The sequence below is a fragment of the Schistocerca nitens genome, chromosome 3 (assembly GCF_023898315.1).
Source record: "Schistocerca nitens isolate TAMUIC-IGC-003100 chromosome 3, iqSchNite1.1, whole genome shotgun sequence".
NCBI lineage: Eukaryota > Metazoa > Arthropoda > Insecta > Orthoptera > Acrididae > Schistocerca > Schistocerca nitens.
This window is the reverse complement of record NC_064616.1, coordinates 707,409,133-707,430,783: the sequence shown is the minus strand read 5'-3', so window position 1 is coordinate 707,430,783 and position 21,651 is coordinate 707,409,133. Positions and strand designations below refer to the sequence as shown.

Here is a 21,651-nt window from a genome sequence, read left to right as displayed (position 1 = left end):
TTCAGAATTAGTAAGAAATAAATGAAATTGACTTTTGCCTCGGTTGTGCAACATTGTAGCCATCAAATGATTGTGTAACCTCCTTTTCTTGTGTTTTTGCTAAGTTTTCTACATGCTTTTAGTTGACGATACGATTGACAAATTAACGTGTGTCGGCGGCTAACGTATCCAAGATTCTCAGAATGCAGCCTTGTCCTTCAAATGCAGAATTCAGCGTCCGTCGCACTGAAATATTTTGGCACCTACGCTGTACGCTCCTTTCACTAAGTGCAAATTGCGTGTTACCGCTATCAATCACAGAAGTCGAGACATTCGCGTAACAAAAGGGCTTCCGAGAGGTCTCGTGCACTTTTGGTATTGTTGATAACATTGCGAGATGAATAGCTGCATTTCTATTGTTTTCTATGTAATGGTCATTATTATGTAATGTCAGTCTATAGATTATGTTGTAAAATGTTGTGTTTCAAAAATAAACGCAGGTCCGCGTCAGATTACTATCTTCAGACCCCAGGCAGTGAAAAGCATTTTCGTAATCGGCATTCGACGTGTTAATAAGGAAAATATCAGCATTTAGCTCATAACTCAGCTGGCGAGCCACGTTTAAATCTTGTATGTTGTGCGTTATGTCCTCACAGAAAGAGAGCATAAGATACGGGCGGCCTTCTCGATTCATTTTTCGGATGGGTCATTCCGTTTGTTGTCCGCACGTAACCGCTTTCTTATAGAAGTAAGACTGTGTGCTGTCACAGTTCATACGCTGCTTTTTTTCTATTTCCAATGTTTTCCACGAAAATATGGATGCAAGCCAACGGTTAACAGACTCTGTGTCAACTCTGTATCTAGCATAGGTGTAATTCAGATTTATGCTACTACTACAACCCTACATGCATATGAGGGGGTGGTGGAAAGTCTTTGGCTTTCATAAAAAAATGCTGTTATGTGTTTGAAAAAACTTTATTTACCCTACACATTCCCCCTTGAGCTCAACACATTATGGAAACTTTGTTCCAGCTTCTTTAAACTACCCTTAAAAAAAAAAAAAAAAAAAAAAAAAAAAGGCGATTGTGCTGCAGACCACTCATCCGCAGCCCTTCCGGCTACATAGTGTGTAGAAAAATTCGTCTTCCACTGAGATGTTTCATGAGGTTTGGGAACAGATAATAATCCGAGGGAAACCAAGCGCGGTGAATAGGGAGGATGTTTGAGGATTTCAAAGTGAAGATCTTCCAATTTTTGCTGCGTGTCGGCCGCCGTGTGTGGAGGGGCGTTGTCTTGTAGAAACAAGATTCCTTCTCTCGGCTACCTTCTACGTTTGGAGGCGAGTTGTTGTTTCAGTTCGTCAGGATGTTCAACGTAATACTTCGCCGTAGTGGCTTCACCATGTTGTAAGTAGTCTGTAAGTAAGATTCCATTTTTATTCCTAAAGACAGATGCGAGCAACTTATCTGATCTTTGTTTTGAACTTCTTTGGACGTGTAGAACAACTGTCTCGATTCTTTGGACTGTTGTTTAGTCTCTCTGGACCATAAGCGTACATCCATGTTTCATCCGTGGTGACGAGACGACCCAAAAGTCCCACAGAAGCACGACGAAATTGGACAAAGATTAGAGATTAAATTAGATTCAGTTTTCGTTCCATAGACCCAAAAATGAAGTTATTCTCGTGAGTGTGGAACATGTCAGAAAGTAAATATAAAAAACATAAAACATTTGAATATAATACTTACTATACTTGTCATTTGTCTGGAGATTGTCAAAAGGAGTGAATACATTACAATAAACCGGAACTGCTAATATTTACAGAATTAATACGCTGTCAGAATAAAACATTGTTATGCACTATTAATAAATTTATCATACACAAAATACCAAGTGCTGTCAAAACTGAAAGCTAACAGATATTTTTTATCTAAGCTGGTATAACAGTCCCTGTTAAGATATTCATCTATAGAGCAGGAGGTTTTGCCTATCAAGAACTCTTTCAAACTCTGTTTAAACCGTGCTTTATCTGAAACCAAGCTTTTAATAGTTGCTGGCAATTTATTGAAAATGTGTGTTCCTTAATATTGGACCCCATTTTGGACCAAGGTAAGTGATTTTAGGTCTTTATGTAGATTGTTCTTATTCCTAGTATTGATGCTGTGTATTGAGCTATTGGTTGGAAATAGAGATATATTACTTGCAAGAAATTTCATTATTGAATAAATATACTGAGAAGCAGTGGTTAGAAAACAAAGTTCCGTCAACTTAATGTTCTTGAATTTACACCCCAAATGATTCTTATTACACGCTTTTGCACGCTAAAATCTTTTGCTCGGTTTGGTGTGATACCACAGAATATGACCCCGTATGACATAATAGAGTGAAAGTAAGCAAAGTATGCAAGACTTTTTTATATTTGTATCTCCTACATCTGACATCATTCTCACTGCAAATACAGTCTTGTTTAGGCGCTCTGTGATATGCCCTTCCCAACTGAATTTACTATCGAGTTTTAATCCCAGAAATTTAACGCTGTCAACCTCTTCAATCTGCATGTCTTCATGTGTTATACACATGCTGGAAGGAAATATCTTACAGGTTCTGAATGCATATAGTGGGTATTTTCAAAGTTTTGTGACAGTGAGTTAGCTTTAAACTATTTATTAATGTCAGTGAAAATTTGATTAGCAGCTATTTCTATATCTGTACTTGACTTGCTACATATTGCAATGTTTGTATCATCTGCAAACAAAACAAACTTATATGCGATTGCAGTCTTTCTCGGCGTATTCCAATGATGAATTCTTCTCGGATTATCACCCGAGTGGTGGCGTCGTCTTGTCGCAACGTTTCGATGAGTTTCGTACCCATCATCTTCGGGTACGAAAGTCATCGAAACGTTGCAAGACGACGCCACCACTCGGCTGATAACCCGAGAAGAATTCCTCAAAACAAATTTAGCATTTGGCAGTGTAACAGACGAGAGGTCATTAGTGGAGTAGGAAGGGCAGTTACCACCCAGTTTACCAGACATGTCATCATAAATATGTTTGATCGTTTTCACTTTTGGAAAAAGATACTTAATCATGAAACGACTCACTTTCACTGTGGATTCTCTGTTTTCTTGCGCCGTGTTCAGTTCAAACCTGTAGAGAAAAATAGAAAACAACGTTAATGTTTCGCAGTTACTATCACATATAATGTAAATGGCAAGTTTTAATGTCAGAATATCAGAATTAATCGAATGAATTTTAACTAGGAAAAGCCGAAGACTTGTCAGCACCCCTTCTTAAAATCCGCATATGCAGAACGTCGGTCGGACTCCTTGTTAGTTACCCGCCGAACGATCGATTTCGAACTCAAGCGTTTTTTACTTATGTCATAATACCAAACAAGGTAGGTTTCCTATAGCAATTAACTGCACGTTACATTGCTAAAGTTAAGTCACTGGATTGCTGGAAACCTTTGTCTCCTAGCTATTAATCGAACCAACAGACCAACTCTGTTTAATACTTTCTGGCAGAGATTTCCTGTTTGCCAACAAACGTGTAAACTCATATTTCTACACACGCCAATAAAAAGATTTTACATAGTGGAAGGTCGTGAAATGTTCCATTGGTGCTTGTCACCAAGTGACAAAATCAGTGCGCCAGAGCGATTTATGCACTTTGGGAAGATTTATTTATTTTTTATTCACCAGTTTAATTTTTATCATATGTTTCATTATTTTAACACTTTTAATATTTCATTGCATTACTTTAATGTGATTTGCCAGATATAGTCCTGAAAATCGAAAACTGCGAGTGCATTTGTTGTGTCAGCATACACAGCGGCGGCTTATGGGTACACATTTTGGGTGTTCACAAAATTTTAGATTCAGGTAAATTTGAGAGTGTGAAATTAATCTGCTGTATAACAGTTATTCTTATCAACAGGTGTATACAACTACAGCCACTGCCAATAATAATAATAATAATAATAATAATAATAATAATAATAATGTGCATAACTTAACTGATAAAAGAAAGAATTGATTTTGTGGAACTTTGTTGTTTTGCACATAATTAAGTATAGTTTAGGATAATAACGAAATGATGTGTAAGCTTTCGCAACACTGTTTCGCGTTTTTGTGTAAGTGGGAGTTTTTGTGCTTTTCCATTTTTCTGACAAATGTACAAAATCCCCAACAGATGTATTAGTCCACGAATTTACTTCCGGGCTGAATATCGGATATTTTTACGTTGCACGCGCACACAACTTATGCTAATGGTGCACTTCCTTGTTAAATGTTCGCTTGTAGTCACGCTTATTTGATTTTGTCACTCCCTCAATCAACGGATCTGGTCTTGGAAGCCCTTGTTCCTTTACATCTAACGTTTCGTGGTGATTTACTTTTCTGTTCCCAGAATAAGATCTTCACTCTGCAGCGGAATGAGCACTGGTAGGAAACTTACTGGCAGATTAGAACTGTGTGCCGGACCGAGACTCGAACTTGGGTCCTTGCCTTTCGCGGGCAAGTGGTAACGACGGAGCTACCCGAGCGCGACTCAAGACCCATCCTCACAGCTTTACTTTCCTGTTAAAATGTGAAATAGATTCGAGATAGTTCATGCTTACATTGCATACGAAAGCCGATTCTCGCACAGTAAACAACCAACTCCAAACACAAACTGCCTTTTGCGGAAATGATTAAACTCAAGTAGTTCTGTCTGTTCAACGTGGTCACTTGACTGGAATACAAATGGGAGCTGAGATCCACAAGGGCCTAAAGCACAATGTAGTCGATCTCCCATTTAAGTGAATATAAGAGAAACTGGTGATACAGTTTTTCGTGAATTTTCATATATACAATGTGGGCCTACAGCACAGATAAACCTGACTCACCATAAGATCAACAGATTTCAGAAACATGAATTAATGCCACAATCTCACAATCGACGGCGATGTGCATAAGGCGCTTATGATTGTCAGCACCTCAAATATGTTACTATGATTAAATTCAAAACTTGATACACTGTAACTTATTCAGAAACCCACAAAATAGGTTTTCCTCTCAGTATAACGTATATTGATGTCCGATCTAATTTTACTATATAGGCAGTGAGTTGGCATGTCTGAGGAGTCTGCTATCATCTAGCGGGATTTATGCCGAGCGAACGGAGATAAAAGTCTGCTTAAGTGTGCTATCACATGGTGGCACTGCCTTAAACTTTTAGTTGATTGGTATGGGTTAGCTGTGCACATTGTGAACCGTGCACGTTGCTTATCAAATTTGTATGTATTTGGCCCGTAACGTAATTACGTCACGCCAGTTGCCCATGCGGAAGAGCTCCTTAAAACGTGCACAACCGAAGGTGTGCTCGTGACCCTGATGTCAAGTTTCACGGACTCTAGAGAAGCAGCAACGCGGTAGATTTAAGTGCTGTGTCTTTCAGATAACAGCATCTATGTTACATTAAGCAGCATTCAAAGAAAAGTAACCAATAAAGCCACAAGACGTTGAAAGTTAGGGTGTTCACGTGCTCTTGTGCTCTTACACAGCAGCCACCACTGATCATGTACACGGTAGAAATATGGTCACCACCCTAACTGTTTACCATTTTAAACATGTTTCTTGCTAAAGAAAAATAAGATTATAAAAATATAAAAACATATTAGTAGTTCAAAGTACACCTAGCATTTTATTGAAGAGCATCTCATAGGGTTCCAGAAATGAAGAAATGTTCACAACAGTTGACAATATTGAAGTTTCAGTGCTCAGTTGTAGAACTTCTCGCATAAAACTATTATAGTTTGAAACATTTCCAAGAAGCAGTGGGGTCACATAATATTCAGTACAAAAAGTATGATACAACCAAGAATTGGCACTAATGAGATTTTGGTGAAAGATCTAAGAAACAACAACATTCATTGGATTTGGAGATGACGTGCTTGTAGCAACAGACAAAAAACGTCAATTCAATGATTTAGAAATAGTGTGTTTGCAAAATACTTTGGAAAAGATCTGAGATAGGCTGGAAGCTGTAGTTGAAATAGTCTACTGGCCGCCCATATGATAAACTGTAAACTTCCACCCATACGATAAACTGTAAACTTCAGAAAGAAAATCGTTTCACTAGTCCGATATGTATCTTTTCAAGACATGTCATAATAGTTGAAGGAGATATTGACAACTGTGCAATAGATTGGAAAACTTATTATTTCAGTGGTTACAGATGAAACAAAACTTCTCCAAAAAAGAGTTATAAATGTTTTCTCGGAAAAGCACCCACAACGAAAGTATATTCGACTTCCTAGTAACAAACAAACTTACCCTCCTTAAGTTCACTTAGAGATTTCGAACTGGTGAACACTTTGCAGTTACACCAACAATAGTAATCAAGACACAAAGGTGTAAAAAACATGCTGAAAAGTCTACGTATTCAGTCAACTGAATAATACAGAAATCGTTTCATACCTCAGGCAAAATTCGGACCTGCAGAGGAGCTATGGATAAATATCAAGCAAATAGTTGATTTATCTGTAGAAAAATTGTCGCTGGCAGAACAATTAAAGGTGATTGAGACTTAAATTCATGTAAAAACAATATAAAGAAACCTCTCAAGAAGCAAAAGCTACTGCAGAACAGTTACAAAGCTAACCATAAAATGAGGCAAGCAGATGTTAATCTTCAGTGACTCCCTAAAAGATGACAAAATTGTTTTTATACACAAATATTTAGAGTCCAGGCACTTGATGATGAAACAGTGATCAAAATAGACAAAAAATAATCAACCGCCCCCCCCCCCCCCCCCAACCCAGGGGTCTCTCAACTCTCTTTGTAAGTATATGCTCAGCCAACACGGGGCTCCACTCCGTGCAGTGTTACTTCCCTTTTCGTGCTGCAACACTACTATTCTTGTCCCTCCTCTCTGCTTTTCATGTGGAGATCATCTTGGTGCCAACCACTCTTGAATTTCTGATTTTGCACGTTCCCTTTTCTTCTCTTCCGGCACTTTACACATCTTTTCATCCTAAACTACATGGTCCCCATTGTTGGGTTTGACCTACCATTCCTCTTCCAAATTTTACAAAAGTGCAGATCATGCAAGGAAGATTTCCCAGTGCAGTGTGTATTTCACCTTTGTATATTTCTATCTGTGCACCCTTCCTATCTACCAATGGTAAAACTCAAGACAGTAGGTGCCTGAGCTGTAAGTCCCCACATATGCCAAGGAGTATGTGCCCATTGTGGCTGAGGCCTGAGGACTCCAGGCAACAGATACTGACCAGGTAGCCCTTGCTCAGGCCATGTGACACCCATGGGTAGAGCCCCCGTTCAGAGAGGGTGGCACCATGGTGGATGACTCTCATGTTAGTAAGCTATCTATGGCTAGTGGCTACATGGCCCCAGCAGTCTATTCTGAAGGGAAAAATTCTTATAATTTGGAGAGATATGAGCTCAAAATGTTACCATCTGTTGCTACACTGTAGGAGCTACTTAGGTCTAAGAGGCATCAGGACAAATACTCCCCCCAAATGCTTAGTTTGTTCTAGGACTGATAGGGACTCCTTTTAGGCCACAAGGCCATTATTATTTGTTGAACATCTTGAGGACAGATTTGGATAAGTAGCATTGATTTCAAAAATGAAGAGTGGTTCAGTTCTGATAAAAACTGCGTCCCCTGCCTAGTCACGAGCACTGTTCGCCTATGGCAAGCTGGGTGACATTCCTGTAAACTCTCACCCTCCATGAAAGTCTAAGTATGGTACAGGGTATCATCTTCTACTGCGAGCACCTTTTACAGATCCATGATGAGTTTGCGAATTTGGAGTGACGAGGTGTTCATTATGTCTATTTTGTCCATTGTGTCTAATGGAGACCTAAGAAGAATAGGGTTGCTGCTGGAGCTTTTGCCTTGGCTTTTGAAGGCGACTTGTTGCGAGAAAAGATCAAGGTGATGGGGTATCGATGTGATGTGAATCCGTGTGTACTCCCTCCAATGCAGTGCTTCAAATGCGTGATATTCAGGCATGTGTCTTAGCAAGAGGGATTGTGGACATCAGTTGCACACAGACCTTCCTTGTGCCCCTCCCCCTCTGTGTCAGCTATGGACAGCACCATTTTCCATGTTCACCTGATTGCAGCGTCTTCCTATGAGAAAAGAAAATCCAAGAATAGAAGACTCTTGACCAACTGATGTATCAAAAGGCCAAGAAGGAGTATGAACATTTGCATCCTGCATGTATGGCAGTGACATATATTATGGGTAAAACAACACCATCTACTCTAACATCAGTACCCTCACCCTTGTACCTTCTATGCAATGCCCTCAGAGCCACTGAATTACACCCACTCCCCACTCCCTCTACTGCTTCCACCATGCCCACTTTGGGAGCATTGATGATTATTTATTGACAAAAGGTAAAGTCTTATTGTGCAGGTATATTAACTGCTTTATCAAATCTCATTCTCCTCACCTGTTGCAGACATCGGTCCCCAACTCCAGCCAGAGAAGCATCGTACTCCTCTGGCATCTCTCACCAGGAGGAGGTCCCTTGGGCAACTCCCCTCCCAGGTTTATGTTTACCTGCAACCAGATACTAGCCAGTGGCTGAAGCAGGTCGCAGGCTGCTGGTCATAGGGCTTCATGTTCCTCCCCTGTCCCTGAAACTAAGGCAGACAAGCCCTCACAGACATTGGAATCATCTAAGGAGGAGGATGACAAGAAGTAGCCCTCGAAGAAGAAAGACAAACTGCTGTGCCATGCATGGACTGCCTGTGCATCTGAGGTGGAGTTCCTGGTGGTCCCCCCACTCCCACCCACACACAAACTTATTCAGGGCCAGTGTGTATTGATGCAATATCCTCACAACCAGTGGCAGCAGGTGAATCTGGGGCGTGACCTGCTTCCTAGCAATGCTCCCCCCCACCCCCCCTCCAGAATACTGATAGCATGATTCTCCAGTGGAACTGTAGCATTTTTTTCACCACCTGGCTGAGTGTTGACATCTCTTATGAATTTCCTCAGCTTTCTCCATTGCTCTCCAGGAAACTTGGTTTTCAGCTATGCAGACCTCCTACCCTCCATGGCTACGAGGCTCTTTAAGAATCTTACCAACTATAAAAGAGTGTTCACAGCGAACACATGTCACTCAATACGTTTTAGTTTTTGAAAGCTGTGGCTGTTCTTGCTAGGAGCCTTGATTTTACCATTTATGATGTGTATCTCCCTCCTGATCATGAAGTGTCTCATAATGCATTGTCTGCACTGATTTCTCAGTTCTCCCCACCCTTCCTGATTTTGGGTGACTTCAGTGCCGATAACCCTTTATGGTGTGGAACCATGACCACCAGCCATGGCAAAGTTATAAAAACTTGCTCACAGACATCTTTGTCTCTTCAATACTGGTGCCCCCACGCACTTTAGTGTGGCATAGGACTCTTACTCAGCCATTGATCTTTCCATCTGTAACACTTGTCTTCTCCCCTCCATCCGTTGGAGAGTCAGTGATGACCTATGTGACAGTGATCACTTACTGATCATCCTATCCATACCTCAGCATCACTCACTTGGCTGTCGCCCTGGAGGGGCTCTAAACAATGCTGACTGGGATACCTTCACTTCTGCTGTCACCCTTAAGACACAGCCATATGGAGATATTGATGTGGCTGTCCAGAGTGCAACTCCAGCCGTTTTATTGGCAGCCAACTTAGCCATCCCTTATTCCTCAGGATTGCCCTGTCAGAAGACAGTGCCTTGATAGACCTCCAGAATAGCTGTGGCCATTAGAGATCACAGATGAGCTCTCCAATGCCATAAGCAACATCCTTCAATGGAGCACATTGCCTTTAAAGGGCTTTGTGCCTGTGTCCGCCACCTAATAAAATGACAGAAACAATAAGTCACTACCATTGGACTGCATCCCCACCCCCTCATGTCTGTGCAAAGATTTGACACTTCTATGCACACCAGTCCCCACAGGTGTATTTGGTATCTCTATGAATGGTGTTGCCTAGATCAAATTCACGTACCTTCCATTACATGCCACCTGGAGCCGTTCAGTTAGTGGGAATACCAAGTGTGTTAGCTCTTTCCCTTGATGCAGCTCCAGGCCCAGACTGCATTCATAGTCAAAGAATCAAACACCTATTGGTGGACTGGCGCAATTTTCAACTGTATCTATCTTGAGGGAGGGTGAGTTCCCATCTCAGTGGAAAGAGAACATGATTGTCCTGGTACTGAAACCGGATAAACACCCCCTTGAGATGCACAGGTATTGCCCAGTTAGTCTCACTAATGTTCCCTGCAAGTTGCTCAAACATATGCTGAGCCTATGGCTGTGTTGGTATCTTGAATCTTGGGGCCCTTTGACTCCATCCAAGGATGGTTAGGCCGTTCTACTGCTGACAATTTGGTCTGCCTAGAGTGTAGTATCCGGATGAATTTTGCTCAGTGAAAACACCTTATCACTGTCTTTTCTATTTGAAAAAGGCCTGTGATGCTGCATGCCATTGTCACCTACTTGTAACCGTGCGTATGTGAGTGGAGAAGGTACAACGAAGAGTGGTGCATTTCATCATGGTATCATTTAGTCGGTGCGAGAGCGCTACAGAGGTGCTCGACAAACTCCAGTGGCAGGTGTTAATAGAGAGGCAATGTGCATCACAGAGAGGTTTTTCTATTGAAGCTTCGAGACAGCATTTCCTGAGAAGAGTCGAACTATGGAAGAGTCGAACTACATATTGCTTCTTCCTACATACAGCTTGTGAAATGATCATGATGAGAAAATTCGAGAAATTAGAGCTAATAGAGAGGCTTACTGATGATCATTCTTCCATCTTGACATTTGTGAGTGGAACAGGGAAAGGGGGATAAGTTAGTGGTATCAGAAGTACCCTCTGCTACACATTGTTAGGTGTCTTATGGAGTATGATGTAAATGTAGATCCAGATGTCTCTGGGGCCTGCTCCAGATTTTTGTCCAGAACTTCGTATCACACTGTACTTTCCAGTTTCAGCTTGGTACTACACAATCCCCCCCCCCCCCCCCCCTGCCCAATACAAGAGAACAAGATTCCAACAGAGTTTTGTATTGAGATACACCTTTTTCTAGTGGCTAACAATGGTCTAGCTACAGCTGTGGGGCCTTCAGTGTCGCCAACCTTGTATGCTGATGATTTTTGCTTTTACTATTGCTCAACAACTGTGGGTGTTGCTAAACACTGACTGCAGGGTGCCATGCGACTGCACAGTCCTAGGCCAGCCAAGACACATTTCATGCACTTCTGTCACCATTTTACTGACTATCCGCAACCAGAACTCCACCTTGACGATCAATTGCTCAATGTGCTTGAGTCTTATCATTTATTGGGGCTGTTCTTTGATCCCTGGTTAACGTGGCTTCCCCTTCCTCACCAACTTAAGTGAAAGCGCTGGTCACATTTTAATACTCTTTGCTGTCTCAGTAACACCAGCTAGTTCTCAGTTCACTCTATGCTTCTGTGGCTTTACAAAGCTGTGATCCTCTACTTGCATGGTTATAGAAGTCTGACATATGGTTCAGTATTGCCTTTGGCATTACAGATAGTGGACTCAATACACTGTTGGACAGGTGCCTTTTGGACTAGCCCTTTGACCAGCCTACTTGTGGAGGGTGGAGTCCCTCCACTGCAGATTAGGCACCAGCAACTGCTGCTCAATTATGTGATATGCTTTTGCTACTCATCTGAGTATCCAGACTACTGTTTTCTTTTTCGAGGCAGGAAGTTCCACCTCCTGCAACAAAGCCCTAGGACCGGACTCACAATCGCACGTCACATACGATGTTTGCTCTGAATTCCGTCTTTCCCCACTGTTGCCTCTTGTCAAGGAGCTATCACATATGGCCCAATGGTGTGGCATCCACATATCTGTCTTTATCTATCCTTTGAACCGAAAGGCTCTGTTGACTTCATGGCTTTGTGCTGCCTGTTCCTGGCTGCCCTTGAAGCATTTCCAGGTTCAGAAATGGTATACACTGATGGTTTTATGGCTGACGGATAAATCAGATTTCCCTACACACATGCAAGGTGTAATGGCCTATGTTAACTGCTAAATGGATGCAGTGTATTCACTGCTGAATTGGTGGCCATCAATCGAGCTCTCAGTCACATTCATTCATGCACTGGTGAGATGTTCATAACTGCCAACGATTCCTTGAGTAGTCTTAAGGCTATCAACCAGAGCTGTCCTTGACACCCATTGCTTGTCACTATCCAGCTTCTCCTTTCTGATCTTCGTCATGCTGGACAGTCATCTTCATCTGGACCTCTGACCACATTGAGATCCCAGGGAATGAGCACACTCACTGGTTAGCGAAGTTGGCTACCAGGATGGCAAGTTTGGGGATTGGGGTACAGAACTGGACCATTGGTTTATTGTACACCATCAGTTGTTGGAAGCGTGGAACATGGAATGTGCCCCAGTTTCTCCAAAATAACTGTGGGCAGTAAAAGGGGCCATGGCCATGCAGCAGTCTTCCCAGTATGCTTTTCATAGGGGATCCACCATTCTCTGTCAGCTTCGTATTGGCCACACTTGTCTGACAAATGGCTGCATCCTATGACATAAGGATGTTCTATCTGATGGTGGCCCACATCATACTGGATTCCCCTAATTTGGCTATCTTACAATGAAATCTTAAACTTGCTGACAAGCTGCCTTTGGTGCTAGTCAATTATGCCAAAGTGGCCTATCTGGTTTCACTTGTGAAGTTAGTTTCTACTCCTTTCTGTGAGGTAGAGCACTTTGACCTTGTCGAATGCTTGAGGGATTGGAGGGGCTCCTGTTCTGTCCTAGGGGGGCCCATGGCTGCCCTCACTTGGTGGTCCAGCATGGCTCCTGTTCTTCCCTCCTTTTTATTCTTCTCATTCTTATACATTTGTTGTTGCCTTAATGTCTCACCATCATTATCTCTTTACTAAGATTTATCAATGTGTCCTCATTGCCAGTTTTCTTATGGTAACCAGTCAGATGCAGATTGCGTGTCTCCCACTGCATAACATGCCCCTGAGACCTCCAGCTGCTTTCTGGTTCAAGTCACACACCCACCTTACTCTTTCTCACCCTTCTACTGCTTCTCTCTCTTGGTTTTATTGATTCTTGGTTACAATTGGGTTCATCAGGATTTGTCTTCTGTGTCCTTCCTCTCAGAGGGCTTCCTTGTCTGGCTCTACTCAGGGCGTGAAAGTGAATTCATTCCACTTTTCACCATCTTGTACGAGGGTTGGAACTTAAATAGTGGCAACTATTTATTCACAACCGATACAACAGAGTTACATGTTTGCACATGTTACTGTCCTTCAAAGTTGTCACCAGCGTTGTGTAGAACCCCGTTGCCAGTGATGTGGAAGGCATAGTATACTGTTAGCAGAGCCTGTTCTGTTGATGGTGCGAATGGAGCGGTCTAAAATTATGGTGATTCTCATGTACGACTGTGATGGTGTTATCCTAACGCATTACGTTCCTCCGCGGCAGTATTACTGTTCGTTTTTGGAGCATCACCTGCGACCAGCTTTGTGCAAGAAGCAGTGACACTTTCTGCGCAACCCACCCATCATTTTGCACTACAATGCACAGGTGCATACAGCGCAAGCTGTGGCTGCTCTGTTTGGTCGATGGGACTGGGAAGTACTGTACCATCCACCATACTCCCCGGCCTTAAGTCCTTGAGACTTCGAATTGAATCTGAAGATGAAGGAACCACTTCGTGGCATTTGCTTCAGAACTGTTCCAGAGATTCGACAGACAGTAGACCACTCCATTCTCACCATCAACAGAACGGGCTCTCATAATGGTATACTATGCCTTCCATGTCAATGGCAATGGGTTTTACACAACACTGGTGACTACTTTGAAGGAAAGTGACAGGTGCAAACATGTAACTCTGTTGTATCTGTTGTGAATAAATAGTTGCCACTATTTAAGTTCTAACCCTCGTATCACAGATCCTATGAGAATGAAATTTGAAAACACTCTGCCAATAAAGCTCAATTCATACCCTTCACATATGACATCCTAAGTTAGGAGTAGAGATAACCATGTGTATTACACACTTTTAGATTTTCAAAAACTTACGATTCACTACCACACAGAATAAAAGTTATGAGTGAATTTAGAACTTCTTAATTCGCCAGACTGCAGCACTTTATTGTTCAATTTTCATCTACAATAGAGACAGAGATGTGGTGGCGCTATTAGTTGGTGGATACTATAAATTGAAATTCCGGTCTTTTTGCAGATCAAGTAGTTATATGTGAGGAAGTGTTAGCTGATGACGATAATAGTAATATCATGGTATATCCCAACAAAATACCACCATAGTGTGAAGACTGCCAAACTTTCTCTTAATGTCAAGATATGTAAGGTTCTGTGATTCATGAAACTTTAGTACCTTGTAAAGTAACAACCAGATTAATTACTCACAGCTAGGATTCGGAGTAATGAGTTGTAGGAATATGTTGTGGAACAATCACAGATGTTTAGTAGTGTATGAAGTGGCTGGACTTGATTTATTGTTAAGGTATTGTGAACTACAGTTTTCTCGCAATTTTTTTTTTAATAGCCTGTGGGTACAGTATTATAGTTCCCCCTCCCCCCCCCCCCCCTTTGTTTCTCGTTGCAAAATTTTTGTTGTTGTGATAAGTAGATCTTTAGTGTAGCTATGGGTCTAGGTTAGGTTGGAACCTGACAGTTTGGTAGGAAGTTGGCAAAACAAACTAACATGAGTGTAAAATAATAGGTCTGGTAACATTCTCTCCATAGTAATTCACTTCTCATTACAAATAACTAAAATAGCAAGGGAAATTCACAGATGTTGTAGTACACAATATATAAATCTCTGACGAATATTTTTGTTTATATTCTGTGTCTAAATTATGAAAAATAACAAGGGGGAGAGAGCAAACTGTATATAACTCATACCGAGCCCATGCTCGAACACTGTTAAAGTTGTAATCACACTGGAAGTTTCTCTTTTTGCAGCTATCTGAAACATTTAGGTTTCCACTTGGGCATTTTCTGTCCAAAAACTGTTTATGGAAGCTTGAGACAGAATTTCACTGCAGTGGATTTTGGCAACAATTGTAAATGTGAGGTTTGTTATCTTCGAAGACTGTAATTATCAGGGAATAGCATATACACCATAGTGTGTATTTGGTCATCATAAATTCTAAATAATAAGTGGCCAAATTTGTTGTGGGACAGATGCAATAGAACAGCAAAATACAGCGAAAATGAGGCTCACACCTTAAAAGCCATTTTTGCATTTAACGGTAGGAAGAAGACAGCCCAGTGCGTAAGCTTCATTGGCTCTTTGAGGAACATTAGTTTTACTCGTTGGAAAGAAGGTGAAGGATGCCACATTAGCCTCTTGGGAGCATTGGTGCTCTACGTAGCATGGACTTTGCATCATATGTGGTGATAGTTATGTTTTGAATGGTAATCATATGTTTGGAGGTTGCCACCCAGCCATTTGTGCAGTTTCTGTTTCATAGAACAATAGATTGTTTTAGATGGTATTTTTCTCAGGTTTGCTGCCTTGTTCTAAAATGAGCTTGAAATATCAAGGCCAGCTGTTATGTAAAGTTGATTTTAGGATGTAACAGCAAACCTCAGAAGAATACAATAAATTACCACACTGGGAAAACCTACTGAATGATTTTTTAGAGGTGCATCTACTGTCCTTTATCAAAATATTATTATATTTTCTGCAACTCAATCACCAAGGATTAGCATTAATCTACTTTACTGATTGTCTTCCTCTCAGATTGAAATTTAGAGGTGTGTGCTATTTTGGCGAAAGCAGTTTCACAGGAGGATGTGTTACAAATTTTCTGACTACTAATTTCTTTCACCACATTGAAATAAGGTCATTGTGTTGTAGATCATAGTTGTATCCAGTACTTTTATGACCCTCTGTACATTTAACAAGGATTTCATTGACTTGATAGTCATGTAATGGTAAGGAATTCCCATGCTAAATTAGATGGAAGTCATTAATTGTATGCTGTCATTTCTCACCACTGGGGGATAAAAATTAGAACATGAAACATTAATGCTAAGATATCATTTAACATGTACATTTGCAGCATTGTTAAGGAAGGAAGGAAGGATGGATGAGTCGGATTTTCTGAGGACTGTGATAAAGATGGTGGTGGTGACAATCTGTTGCTTCAAGTTTTCTAGTTGTTTTTCACTGCACAGGACATCAAGGGGCTTTGGATTGACAGGAAAGAACTATTTTATTTGCAAATTTCAGTCACATCAAGGATATGTCAATACACTATGTGATCAAAAGTTTCCGGACACCCCCAAAAACATGTGTTTTTCATATTAGGTGCACTGTGCTGCCACCTACTGCTAGGTACTCCATATCAGCAACCTCAGTAGTCATTAGACATTGTCAGAGAGCAGAATGGGATACTCCATGGAACTCACGGACTTCGAACGTGGTTAGGTGGTTGGGTGTCACTTGTGTCATACATCTGTACGCAAGATTTTCACACTCCTAAACATCCCTATGTCCACTGTTTTTGATGTGATAGTGAAGTGGAAACATGAAGGAACACGTAGCACAAAAGCGTACAGGCTGACCTTGTCTGTTGACTGACAGAGACCGCCGACAATTGAAGAGGTTCATAATGTGTAATAGGCAGACACCTATCCAGACCATCACACGGGAATCCCAAACTACATCAGGAACCACTACAAGTACCATGACAGTTAGGCGGGAGATGAGAAAACTTGGCTGCCCATAAGCCACACATCACGCCGGTAAATTCCAAACAAAGCCTCGCTTGGTGTAAGGAGCATAAACACTGGACATTTGAACAGTGGAAAAACGTTGTGTAGAGTGACGAATCACAGTACACAATGTGATGATCCTATGGCAGAGTGTGGGTATGGCAAATGCTCGGTGAACGTCATCTGCCAACGTGTGTTAGTGCCAACAGTAAAATTCGGAAGTGGTGGTGTTATGGTGTGCTCAAGTTTTTCATGGAGGGGGCTTGCACTCCTTGTTGTTTTGCATGGCACTATCACAGCGCAGGCCTACCTTGATGTTCTAAGCACCTTCTTGCTTTCCACTGTTGAAGACCAATTCGGGGATGGTGATTGAATCTTTCAACACGATCAAGCACCTGTTCATAATGCACAGCCTGTGGTGGAGTGGTTACACAACAACAACATCCCTGTAATGGACTGGCCTGCACAGAGTCCTGACCTGAATCCTATGGAATACCTTTTGGATGTTTTGGAACACCAACTCTGTGCCAGGCCTCACCGACTGATATCGATACCTCTCCTCAGTGCTGCACTCCATGAAGAATGGGCTGCCATTCCCCAAGAAACCTTCCAGCACCTGATTGAACATATGCCTGCAAGAGTGGAAGCTGTAATCAAGGCTAAGGGTGGGCCAACACCATATTTAATTCCAGCATTACCAATGGAGGGCGCCATGAACTTGTAAGTAATTTTCAGTTAGGTGTCTGGATACTTTTGATCACATAGTGTACTTGCAGGAAAAATGATTCCCCAATTGAAATTTCTGTTAGGCTTAATATTAGAAAAGTGCATTTCAACTGTCTGTCATGGTAGGCGAGACTCTGAGCCTTCGTCACCACCATTTACCAGGAAGTCCACACAAAAACAGTGAAACAAATTTAAAATATGTGTTGCTCCATAAATATTGTGTAATTGTGTTGTACTTCCCACAAGGTACACAACTGACGGATGTGCACAGTACAGTACGCAAATGATCCACAGAGGACAAGCTCACAATATAGTACCGAGTGAGGTGGCACAGTGGTTAGCGCACTGGACTTGAATTCAGGAGGACGATGGTTCAAACCCAAGGGATGGTTCCTTTGAAAGGGCATGGCTGATTTCCTTCCCCATCCTTCCCTAATCTGAGCTTGTGCTCCGTCTCTAGTGACCTCGTTGTCAGTGGGACGTTAAACACTGATCTCCTCCTCCTCCTCAAAATGTAGTAATATCTTCATAGAGTTTAATAAGAAGTTGAGAAGGCTTTACAGTAGCCAAGAGGCTACACATGAAATAACATAAAAATATAAAAATGCAAAAAATAAGAAATAGCTACCATTTTAGATCCACAACCATCTTCTTTCATTTTTTTTTTAAAGTAATTTTTATGGAAAGAGATTTTTCTGCTGTCTGAGAACAACTGTTAATGTACTGCATTCTTCATTTGCAAGGAGCGGGCTTGAAATTCATATTTGGTCTTCCAGATTTGTGTGGTGTCCGTGAATTGCTGAAGGCAAATTCTTTTGAAAATCCAGTGACCAATTCCTCCCTTCCTCTCTCCCAAATCTTCTGTGTCCTTACCCAGCTCCAATTTGTATTCAGTCTAATGAACCTCCTTTGTTCTATAAATCTATCTAAAGAACAGTGCATGCTTCTGACAAGACTATTTAATGTCATGAGATGTAATTCCTATAAGTAAAGGTAAAACTGTCTTCAACCCAAAGTTTTATTTGAATACCACAGTTCTTTACTATGTATTGTCCTAATGGAGGTATGCCCTTGCCTCCTTATGACCTATAATCGGTAGCCAACCAGATACAAGGGCTCCTACAATAGAAGCTGGAGTCCAAGTCATAGTGCCACTTCATATTTTTAACATACACAAATCATTATCAGAAGTGAAAGAAACTGTAACTGTCAACACAATCACAGGACTGGGTGGCGATTGAACCCTGGACTTTTCTGTATGTAGTCCGACACTTACCCACTAATACACAGAGCCACATGGATTTCTGTAGGGAGCATAGAAATTGTAGCAGTAGGAAATTTATGATGCTATCTGCGCAGTCTTTTTCTATCAGTGCCATTTATGGTCTGTTTTAACTAACTGATACTGCTCTTGAAATGTTTAATAGTATAAAACACTAAATTTGTAAAATGTGCTCAAACTTGTATGTTATGTGCAGTGATATATAATGAAAGTACTCATTTCTTCTTTATAGATTTAAATCTGCACAATGTCAGCCAAAGCAATAAGAGAAGCAACAGGAAAACAATTAATAAATAACCATCTTCAAAGTGGGACAGCTGCATCTTTCTGTCGCTTTGCATCAGTTGACGAGAGCACAAACTGGGATGAATTGCGAAGCAAACATCCATGGCTTCTGACTGAGGTGTGTCCTTCATCAATTTTTTCCTTTATATATATATATATATATATATATATATATATATATATATATATATATATATATATATATATAGATAAATTATGATATTTCTGTTTAGAAAATGTTTTACTGTAACTATGTGAGTATTATACTTAACCTTTACTTTCAATCATTACATTGTAAATAAACTGTAATCAAGCATGAATATGTTAAGGACTAAAGCAAGACAAAAAACTTGCTTGTAAAATTTGCTGTGACATTAATGCGGTAAGGAATATTATGGCAATGATTTATGCCAGCAGTAAGTGAGGAGCAGGAGTGCAAACTACGTGGACCAGAATACATATATTCACATGTTGTTGAAATTTTTCCAGATAAAAAATGAAAAAATGCATGTCATGCTATGCCACATAAAAACATTCCATCTGTATGCCTGTCAGTGTTCAAGATATTACCAGTTTGACAGATCATGAAATGCGTAATGTAATATCTAATGTGCTACAATGTTACCAAAATTATTCAGCAACAGCAATAATTGTTATTGTCATCTTTATCGTTAATAATAATAATAATAATAAATCATTTTCCCCTTATAAAAAAATGTGGCGTTTTATTTAGGTAGCCCCCAAGGAAACTTAACGTTGTTCTTCTTTTTTTGTGTGTGATTAAAAAAGAATTCCATAGACATGTAGAATTTCAGACACACCATTAAAATTTTACAAATAAAATTACTGAATTATGATACTGTTAACATAAATACTTCCATTTTGAATATCCAGAAGCTTGTATTTTAATTTAGTTGTTAATAAGGTGCTGATAAATGTTAATAAGGTGCTGATAAAGTTTTCATGAAAGTTATGCCAGCATTGTACTTATATATTTCCCTTGGAACTATAACTAACTGTTTTATTTTCATTGCAGTTTATTGTATTTTATGTACTTTTATGTGAATTTAATCTTCAGTAGTTTTATTTTAATTGCAGAAACTGGTAGCAAAACCTGACCAGCTTATCAAACGTAGAGGTAAACTTGGGCTCATTACTGTCAATAAAGATTTTGAGGCAGTGAAGGAATGGATTACAGCTCGGCTGGGTGTAGACCAAGTAATAGGAAAAGCTACAGGAAAATTAAGAACATTCATCATTGAGCCATTCATTCCTCATAAACCAGTAAGTATTTTAAGTAAATGAGATATGCATCCTCACTTGTTGCTGTTATTCAGTAAATAAAGAGAATTCATTGTCTGATTAAAACCATCCAGTTTATTTTTATTTAGTTTTTTTTATAGTTTTAAACAAATTTGTAGAAGGTTTATGCAATGCCTTATCCACATCCTAACACAGTTTTCTTATATGAGGAAAATGTTTCATGATGCGATGAAATTAATTTGTAAATTATACTGATAAACTTATCGGAGTGAACTCTTTTTTTTTTCTGTTAGAAAAGGCTGGAAAGAACCCTCTAACCTGTTCATCATCATCATCATCATCATCATCGATATACAGTTCCAATTTCCTGCATACTGTTCATGTGCCTCTTCAACTTTCTTCTTTTCATGTATAATCTGTCATGGAGAACATCATCCATTGTCCCCCTTCTGGCAGTGAGGTCTTCCTTGATCATGTCAAAGCATTGGGTTCTTGGTCTTCGTAAGGGACGTTTTCCTTCCAACTCTCATTTCAAATTTATTCCGGCTTGTAGTCTCCAACCTTATTACATGCCCATATCACCATAGTCTGTACGGGCTGATTCTATGTAAAAGGGATGTCTTGATTCTGGCTTTGTTCCTCACCTCCTCAGTCTTTAACTTATCCATCTTAGTTTTCAGGATGGTGGATCCAAGGAATTTCATCTCTAATGCCTGGAGCCTCAGTGACTCTCTCTGTGTGGGGGTGCATGCCTTGATATTTGTACGAAGTAGCCGATGAGTGTCACTAGTTTTGCGTTCCCTGGAATCATGTCATCCTGTAAAGGAGTTTTCACTTACTGATATAGTTCAGCACCCTTTTGCATTCCGTTGCTAAACTACTGTCTAGTCAAATTATCTCTGGGGATTATTCTTCTGAGATGCATAAAGCTGTCTATACACTCTACATGATGGTCAGCTAGTACACAGTTGTGGGATGTCCATCTCTCTTGACTGCCATCACTACCGTCTTGGTCATGCTGATACGGAGGTTGTAATCTTAGAACTTGAATTTCCATGTGTTTAATCTGATCTTAACTGTTATTGTAATTTAGAATAAAGAACTTTATCATAAATAGTAGATGTGAATGGTAAAGGCCACAAAACTGATATAAAAATCATCTTAATTTTATGAAAACAACAGTCACCGACAATTTGCCTGTCTCTCCTTTTTTGAATCTTTGGAAATGTTGGTGCTTGATTTTTGTTATTGTTTGTATAACAGTTACAACAAGCACTTTTTGTTCATAATTTTTTCTTTTCTGCATTCCTGAGAAGAACACTGCAATATTGAAATCATACTTTTATTT

At 40.4% G+C, this 21,651-nt stretch overlaps 1 protein-coding gene across 4 annotated transcripts in view; it reads left to right on the top strand.

Annotated features, from left to right (window-relative positions):
* The window catches only part of LOC126248678 (ATP-citrate synthase), a 187,489-nt gene that overhangs the window by 72,487 nt on the left and 93,351 nt on the right, over positions 1-21,651 (top strand). For all 4 annotated transcript variants that reach the window (XM_049949942.1, XM_049949943.1, XM_049949941.1 and 1 more), the window contains exons 2-3: positions 18,988-19,158; positions 20,139-20,324. In XM_049949942.1, coding sequence (XP_049805899.1) covers positions 19,003-19,158; positions 20,139-20,324 — 342 coding nt within the window. In that variant the 5' untranslated portion in view covers positions 18,988-19,002. The remainder of the gene's footprint in view (positions 1-18,987; positions 19,159-20,138; positions 20,325-21,651) is intronic.